The 9,171-nt window shown below is 38.9% G+C and overlaps 1 protein-coding gene and 1 long non-coding RNA gene across 5 annotated transcripts in view; one reads left to right on the top strand and one right to left on the bottom strand.

The window, feature by feature from the left end:
* The window catches only part of LOC137977688 (KH domain-containing, RNA-binding, signal transduction-associated protein 3-like), a 31,260-nt gene extending 30,108 nt beyond the window's left edge, over window positions 1-1,152 (bottom strand). For all 4 annotated transcript variants that reach the window (XR_011117860.1, XR_011117861.1, XM_068824988.1 and 1 more), the window contains exon 1: window positions 953-1,152. Coding sequence is in view for 2 of the 4 variants with exons in the window: in XM_068824988.1 (XP_068681089.1) it covers window positions 953-1,046 (94 nt within the window). In the remaining 2 variants the exon portion in view is untranslated. The remainder of the gene's footprint in view (window positions 1-952) is intronic.
* Window positions 1,153-3,184: 2,032 nt separating this feature from the next.
* On the top strand, window positions 3,185-7,519 carry LOC137977689 (uncharacterized). The gene is made up of 2 exons (XR_011117862.1): window positions 3,185-5,775; window positions 6,682-7,519. It is a non-coding gene; the product is annotated as an uncharacterized lncRNA (long non-coding RNA).
* Window positions 7,520-9,171: the final 1,652 nt, after the last annotated feature.

Here is a 9,171-nt window from a genome sequence, read left to right as displayed (position 1 = left end):
TTTTGTTACAGCAATGGTACTCATTAGACCTGAACTATTAACTAGTGTATGTATGTCCCATCATAAAACTGATGTTGCAAACCGCTTTGCACTCCAATTCAATGGAGCAACAGCTCGGTCAGAATTTACAAATGCTGGTTTAATGAGGATTCAAAATCGACATTTTGAGGAAAAAGAAGGAAAAATCCCTTAGCTGTACGTGAAAAAAAAAAGAGGTGCACCCCAAACGTTGCCACGCAGACAGATATTAGAATCAGAGATAATAGTGGCAGAAAAAAATCATCACAGTATTTATGTTTTCGGCTAAACTGCAAAATACCCGCATGTGGTACATGTAGAATTCACCACAAAATTTATTTAGTAATAGAACATCACACTATCAATACAATAATCTCGCTGAACTTGACCGAATGTAAACACTTACAGGTAACCAAAATAAAAAGAGCAAACAACTATCAGACATGAATACAAAAGGCCTCTATGATCAACCCTACGATATACGTGGAACAAAGCGATCGGTTTTCCAAGCGATCGACAGGAAACAGTGTCGACAGAAAACACTACCGCTAGTGACTGCAGTTTCACTGCATTAATACAAACTTAGAGTAAACCATGATTCAATAAAGAATATTAATTTTGGAAAGCGTAGAAGACTGAAATATCCTGCTGAAACATCGACAATTTGATCTGCTTGATCGATCACGGGCGAAAGTATCATCCCTCTTTTACCACGGAATCTGTCTACATTTGAAGACCATCGGCATAGCAATATAAACGCTTTTAGATACGATATTTCGGAGGGTTTGCATGGTAATTTGTTCTAAAACTTCACGTTATATGAGTGAACGCCCCAACAAAGTTTCACAAGCAACTGGTGGTTCATAACCTCGAAGAATGCAAATGTGCTCAAGCGCTTTGAGATATGATTGTAGACAGAACTTTGACTACTTACCTTCGGTTAATAAACGCATCGCATGTACAAAGGAAGGATCCAAGTTGTCCTTCTCTGTTAACAGCTCTGTCAAATAGCTACTTTCTCCCGCCATGGTAGGAAAAGGGAAAAAGAACACAACGAAATTCAGACACAACCTACAACCAAAAAATGCAAATGGCGCCAACTCGGCTTACTTTCTTTCATGCATCAGTGAGTTATCAGTGAGCATTCTTCAAACAGTATGGGGTGATTTAAAGAATTTTGATTGGTTCAGGTAACAGTTTCCTTACCTTTGATTGGTCCTTTACTCGATCTTTTTGGGTCATGAGGTCACGCCAATGCTCAAAGACCGCGATCGCCTCGCCTCGCAGGCGCTTGATACACCACAGAGACCCACAGACTTGATGTTAGCACAGGCAAACAACCCTAAGGAGAGCGCGTGACGTCACGTTAACGGCCGATTCAACTGATCGAGGAAAATGTTCCATAAAAACTTCAAATCGCGACGTTTCTTTTCGAAGATCCACTTTATGGACAGCCAGATAACTAAAGTTCACTTACCCACTACTTTTTATGTTGTCTTGAGTGATTTGATGGGTTTTTGGGAAGCTTCGATTTCCTCAGTCAGATCCGATGCCTCGTCACATACATACAATATACTTAACAATTACATGTATTCCATGAGCGCGCGTTGGATATGAGATGATAGATAACCGAGTTGGCTATAATCATCTCATATCCAACAAGCGCGAGTGGAATAATTGTTTTATTAAAAACGCCCCCAAAATATAGAAAACTAGACTACAATAAAAATAAAAAGGCCCAAGAAATCACGCATATCATGGTATAATGGCTCATAACCCATGATGGCTTAGCCAATCAAAACTCTCGAATTGCATTATCCAATGATCCAGTTTTTAATAATAGTAAATAGACAATGCGTGCAGCTTCCAAGGCTGCTCACGGCCGAGTGACTCCAGAATTTAGCCGAATTTCTCCCACTTCCAAAGGTCGCTCGCCTCCCAGCCTTGGGCACGTTAAAATTTGATAATTTTGAAAGCATCGTGCCAAAAATCATCGCACTTACATGTCCTTGCAACCTCAAAACCCTGCTCGATTGTCAAGATTAGCCCAGGCTTTTGCCATCGCCATACGATCGGGACAGGAGTAATCAATCATTGGAATTTGATCAAAGTCAGTTATAACCAATCAAAAAGCTCAGATTTATATTTTGTCTCTCTTAGCGAAATCTGAGCTTTTTGATTGGTTATTTTGATTTTGATCAAATTCCAATGATCGTTACACTCCTGTCCCGGTCATATGGCGATGGCGATGACGATGGCGATGGATGTTGTCGGGAGAGGAGAGAAAATGTTCTGCGACTGTAGTAGATTTACAAGGAAAGGTTACGTTTCTACAAACGTTGGCCGCGTAGCACTTATATTTTAAACAGAGTTAACTGAATAAAGTGTAATATGAAGTGCTAGATTTCTATCCCGTATGAACCATGTGAGCGTTATGCACTAGTCAGTGGAAAGCCCCGCACCCCCATACCCGGGGAATAGCGGGGCATTAGACCAGGCCTGCCTTCTAAATGAAGCAAATTCCGCGCTAAGCAGGGCAATTTCGTACGTCAAAACCACACTTTTCTCCCCCGCACCCGGGGACAATACAGTACTTCCAAAATCATAAAGCACAATTGTTGACCAAAATTAATATACTTCAAGATCTTTACTTCAAATTAAATTTTGACAAACATGAAAATTAACAATGCAGTCCATTTCTCATAAAGCCCAAAATAATCTACCTTGAGTTACAGATTTGGCGTTCCAAACTTTACAATCTCTCCAAAAACAGTAATATTAATCACTGGGTTTAGCACAGCCTTGAAGATGACAATAAAAAATACCAGTTTCCTTGGTGTCAAAACGATTAAAATAGCAACGACAATAGTCCAAAGATGCATTTGACGAGCAACTCAATCTAACAATATTCCAGTTTTTTCCCTTCTGTGCATATAAGCATACCCAATCTAAAGTACACTCAACCGACTACAACGGTTCACAATCACAACAATTCTCAAAGAGCTATACAAATTTCACTAAGGAAATGGCTTATTACCAAAATGTTATGGCCTCATAATCCAGCTACATTTTGCAAATAACCAAGAGATTACCAAGGTAAGAGAGTAAATTCCCCATATGGAGCGTTTTCACTCACGTGACCAGCAGCCATATTGGATTACTGAAACAAAAGAAAGTATTTGCATTTAAATAGAGTTCAAATCCCGGAGGATTATTTTGGTACACCATCATGGCCACCATTCCTTTGTTTTGGAACACCAACATGGTCGCCGTGACGTCATGTGAAAACGCTTTATAGGCCTTGTACCCAAGGTAATCCCTCTTAAGTTATTTTTAGACTTAGTGCCCAGTTCTTCCGAGGATCTTACTCGCGCGATGCTTGAACTGCCCAAGCGATTTTCTCGAAACTACCTGAGAAAAATGGCGGCTAACTTAGTGAAAAGTCGTTTATATGTTTTGATTTTCAAAAGATGCTTCGTAGTAGAGATGTTTTCTGCACTCTCAGCTGTCTTTTGTTCGGCTGGGCCTTCGTTTGCTTAGTGCTCTTTGGCTGTTCATTATTTTGGCTTTGGCTGTCCAAAACATAAACAAATCCTCCTCGAAAACATCCCCGCAACGCGCGAGTAACATCCGTGGAGGAACTGGGGACCATGTCTAAAAATAACTTAAGCGGTAATTACCTTTGGTAGAAAGCCTATATGCATGGGGTATCCTCTCTCTTGCCTCGATAGTCTCTTGAAATAACCCTTGATCGGGTTACAGTACAGTGAATTACAGTACACCTAGAGACTATCAGGTGAGAGAACACATCCCCGTGCCCTATGATAATGTTTTTCAATCTATTTTAAGCTTCGCGTCACGCTGTGAAAGTAATTTTTAGTTTCGTCCCCATGGCCGCGTGGCCCATGGTCAGAGGATTAGATGTCATTGTGAAGCGACTTGCGAAGACTTTTCTCGCCGTCGCATGATCTAGTGAAATCCTAAATCGAAATTTGAAGATGTGATCGGCTTTAAGCGGTCATTACGTCATTACATTTGACCAATCAGGTGTCTTTCCTAAAATAGCCTCGCAGCTTGACTTCGAGCTAAAATTAGATTGAAAAAGATTATCATGGGAAGAGGCCCATGTATGAGGGATGTGTTCTCTCACCTCATAATTTCTTGAGTACACCTTTGACTGTAAGAGTCTTCGGTAGGAACTTGCATGTTCCACTATTACGCAGACCGTGGTAATATAGAAACTCAAAAAGCCGAAACCCATCGGAGGTAACATTTACAAGGTTTATCTCACAAAATCATAAAGTAATGTCACTGTCAGCCTCTACGCGTAAGTTCGCTTTTTATTCCAATGGAAACGCTTAGACAAAAGGTCAACGCTATAAATAAATCGCTAATCAAGCATGACTATAATCTTTGTCTAATTCCTCTACAAGAAATGATAATATTTACAGATTGAACACAGAATTTAACTGAGAGCCCATTACAAACATGAAAAGAATGGATTTTCACTTGACTGAGACCGTATGCTTTCCCAGTGATCTTTGCGCGCCTATTCAAGTTGGCGTCAAAAAACAAATCCCCGTCTGAGCCCCGCTCAAGGTCCCCGCTCGCCGATACTTGCGCCAAATGCTGTCGAAAACCCCGCATACCGAGGCAAAAGTGACAGTCCAAAACCGCCGAAATCCCCCGCTAATGCCTCGCATTCCCCGGGTATGGGGGTGCGGGGCTTTCCACTGACTAGTGCATTAGCCCTACTGAAGGAAATGGGCCCACACAAGGACAGAGAAAAACTCTGACCAGGGTGGGAATTAAACCCACGACCTTCGGGTTAGATCCCTAACATGGTTAAGATCGACAGAGCGCAAAAACCGCTGATTGGCTAGAGAATAATGACGTAAAATGGCTTTTTTCGCGTAACTGCGCCTGCGCAAACTCTAAAGATTCGAAGTGATCGAGACAGTGATCGATGGAAGTGGAGAATAACACTCTAGCATTTGTCAAATTTTGTGGAAAGTTAGACGACTCATACCCTGGGTGCCAGAGGAATTTTTTTTCAAGGTCGGAGAGAACACTCAGCGATTCCAAATCAACGGTCGAGGACACACGATTGATTACTTCGCAAGTAGCAATGCGTCCTCTTGTATCATTTTGTTAGTTTTGGCTACTGTGAATTTTCTTGACATGGGGTGTTGGTCTGCCCCCAGATTATTTAAAAATCTTACAGAAACCAACGAACTGGCAACGAAATTCTTCTTTGTTCTCGGGAACTACAGGAGCAACTTGGTCTTGATGGACGAAAGGTTTTTGCTTTTGAAAATAAGTTTGGCTGGCCGTTGTTATTGAAGACTGTAACGTAACGCGGTCATACAACTTTGATCGTATAAAATCGTCCACTGGGTTTCTTGCTGTAGATGAACTGTGAGTGAACTTCAGCCATAAAGTTGAATTTTCTTAACACCTCGGATTTACAATTTCCACGTCACGTAACCTTGACTGTTAAATGCCATCGATCTGTGCGAGGTTTTTGTTGCTGTTCCTCGCAAATATTTTTGCAGAAACCATTCCAGGAAATCTGCATCAAAGCGTCTTCCACTCAGTGTTTGGCAATATTGTCCTGATCAGTTGTGGAACAGCCCAGAAAAGTACATTACTGTAACAGAGTAACCATGTTGGTCAACTTTTTCATATTTATAAGTTTGCAAAACGGCTACAAAAACACATGTGCATCAAAGCTTTGCAAGCATGCAAACACTTCAGGTACATTATATAATAATAATAATAATAATAATAATAATAATAATAATAATAATAATAATAATAATAATAGTAATAATAAGCCTTACAGCTTTAGTTAGATGCGTACCCCTGACTGAAAGTTGTTTAACACTAAAAATTAGTATGAACACCAAATAATAATTATTAACAATTATTGTTTCGCCGAAGGCAAGGTGAATATCGGTTAATAAAAACCGAGATGAAGTTGAGGTTTTTATTCACTAACATTCATAAAGTCTGAGGGAATATCAGAAACAATAATTTAAATTTGCCTGACAATAGAAGCAACTCAATTTCTTAGTAAATGATGCCATCATGCAAATCGCCTATTACATAGTTAATTATTTGAATAATACACATTTTCTTTAAAACAATTAATTTATTCGTCTGTCACCTGAACAAAACAGCTTGTGGCTATTTTGAAAAAACCGCTTCGGTGATTATCACATAATAATAATCATCTCAATGACAAGCAATCAGTGCAGAGAACTTTCAGTAATTATACTACCGGTAATAAGCATATAATTCCTATAGCACAAGACAATAATGAACAATAATATAATTCCATGAGTGCATGTTGATATGAGATCAACAACTCAATCATATCCATTGATTATTGTTTTATTAAATTTTCATTTGTTTCTTAACACTTGGACATATTTAAAGGCGATAAGTTTCCAGCGTGGTAACACTTGGCGCAATCAGTTTCCATATTATGTCATACTGTATAAGAGCTGTTAACTGAGAGTGAGTGAACCAATCAGAAAGCAAAAAACACAGTATCCGTGGTTCAAAATTTCATAATGTAAGGTATTATCTTTCCCCTTGTGCTTACTGTGTCATTATTCACTTTCTGTGTAATGGTTTTATTATTGTTTTTGTTTGTAGGAAATGGTAGCCATACCTGATTTATGAAGAAACTGAAGTTGTGCAGTAGTACAGCAACCTACTTTTACTCTCTACAGATTAGCTTTCTTGGTTCACGGAAAACCCCTTTCATTATTGTAAATACATTGTGGCATGGAAGATATTCTCAAACAGGTCTGGAGAATGTTCACCACCAAAATTTCCCATTTTGTCTGGATCATATAAGTTCTTTCCTCCTTTTGTTTAGTGGTTGACTAGTGACTTGTGAAATTGTATGGTGCACAAGAGAGCTAAATGCAGTGTCTCCTTTAGTTGTAAAACATATATTAAAGGAACACAAATAATATTGTCATTGTTGTTGAGTAATGTTAGGATTAAGTACTGCCAGTGGTATTACAAGTGTCTCTTTTGAGTGGATTCCCCAACTTTCTGCTAACTTGACCCAAACAGATATATATAGGTGGAGAACAAATTCGGGAAAATGAAAGGAAAAAATACTAAACATACATCAGTTGATTATTACAATACACTGTTTTGTTTTGTTCAATATTATTTGCACTAGAAAGAAAATTAACGACCATAAGAATTTAGTCCGTGATAAGGAAAAGTTTGTTCTGACTAAAACCTATAATGGAAATTTGGGCATTTGGGGTGCTTTTTCACAGGGTTACATGTGCATGGTATTAATTTTTATGTCAGTCCAATATTTTTCTTGAAAACTGTGTTGTCTCTATAACTTTGTCCTTTTTTGTGAAGCATGACATTTTCTTCTCTCAATTCAACATTTGATTTGTGTTGCTGATCTTGTTTTTCCAGCAAAAGTGTGTTATGTTGAATAATAATTATTTTTGTTATATAACTGTTTTTGCCCTCAGCAGCGCATGCTCTCATTGGTTACTTCAAGGTCACATGACATCTAACAAAAATACTTTTGTCGTTCAAAAGTCTCTGAGCGGGCAACAGTGCAAAATCTATGACGTCAGAGGGTAACAGTGCACTGTTGCCCGCAAATATTGACCGACGACCACCGTTGCTGTTCCCATTGCACGTTTTCCTATGACTGGTCTCTGAGGAAACAGTTCATTTTGTTTCCCTCGTCTGCGCCTCAGGGGAACATTGAAATTTTTAGGGAAACAATTTAAATGAACTGTTTCCCTCGGGACCAGTCATTAAGTGTTTACTGTTGGGATAATAGCAAAATTATTGACCTTGGGTGTTTGGTGACACAGCTACATTGTAAAGCATAACCATTATGAAAATGATATCTGTTTTACCTTATTATAGTGAGCTAACTTTTTGGTGTGGTTTTACTCACAGGTTATAATAGGCCAAAAGCAATTTGAGAAATTCATGGGGTTGTGCATCGTGTTCAATGCAGTTTGTTCTGTGCATGTAAATAATAATATGAAATGAAACATGTTTAGTGGCACTCAATATAATGCTAAGCAGTGTACTGCTGTCAGTGGTGTGTGTGTCTTGGTGAAGGGGGGGGGGGGGGGGTTAGTACTGCAAAGGCATTGGCATGTCATTGTCGTAATGAGCTAAACCCAAATACTTAACTTCATGTTTTTTTATGAAAGTTTTTGTTTTCGTTCTCGATTTTTCTCTGCTTAATATCCAGCTCCTGCTTTGTGATCCTTGAGGGTTTTCTACCTGTCTGACTAATTCTGTGTAACTTAGTGCTTCAGTTCTCTTGGCAGATTGTTGGCACTGACAAAGAAGGGGGCGTAGAATCTATATTGAGGGGTAGGGGAAATTCAATTCAGGGCAGATTATTATTGCAACTATTGTAATGTTATTGCATCACTCACCTTCATTGGTGAAATGTATTCATCCATGTGGCAAATTCTGTAGTCTTTGTGAGCCAGTAGCAAGTGAATAAAAATTTTCTAGTGTGGTGAACTGTTTTGCTGGCATCAAAAGCCAAAAAAAGCGCTTTGCACATTGAACTAGAGCACCTTTGCTGACATTTTCAGTCTCTAAATGGAAAAAGCAGCTTACTTTGTTGAATTAACTTAACTCGCCCTTTGCAAAGAGTGCCATAAACTTGAAAAAGCACACAATCCCCCAGCAGTCAGATGTGACAGTTGACATATTTTATTTTTAGTTACACAAAACATAGCAATGAACGTTGTTAAAGGGAAAAAAATAACAGGGTTTGTTGTCAATATTTGCCGCTGTTTTAAATATAACAGGCAGCTGCTCTGTCGCCTTGGCTTATAAAGCGAGAAAACTTACATTGTATTACATGAACAATGTCGACAAGATATTAACTCGAAGTTAAAAACATACATGTACGTTATATGCATTTCAGGACAACTTACGACCCCAAAACCTCACAAACTATATCGAGTGGCGTGAAAGTATAAGGCACTGGACTTCGCTTTTCTGTGTACAGTTACAACTGTGAAGACGAACACCAGCGGTAAAAAAACCTGCTTCTCTTCAAACTTCGATTTGAAAAAGTCTCTCTTGGTGTATGAAATCGGAATTCCACCTTTAAAAACCTCT

The sequence above is a fragment of the Montipora foliosa genome, chromosome 11 (assembly GCF_036669935.1).
Source record: "Montipora foliosa isolate CH-2021 chromosome 11, ASM3666993v2, whole genome shotgun sequence".
Classification (NCBI taxonomy): Eukaryota; Metazoa; Cnidaria; class Anthozoa; order Scleractinia; family Acroporidae; genus Montipora; species Montipora foliosa.
Note: the sequence above shows the minus strand (reverse complement) of the source record. Positions and strands in the feature narration are given on the sequence as shown.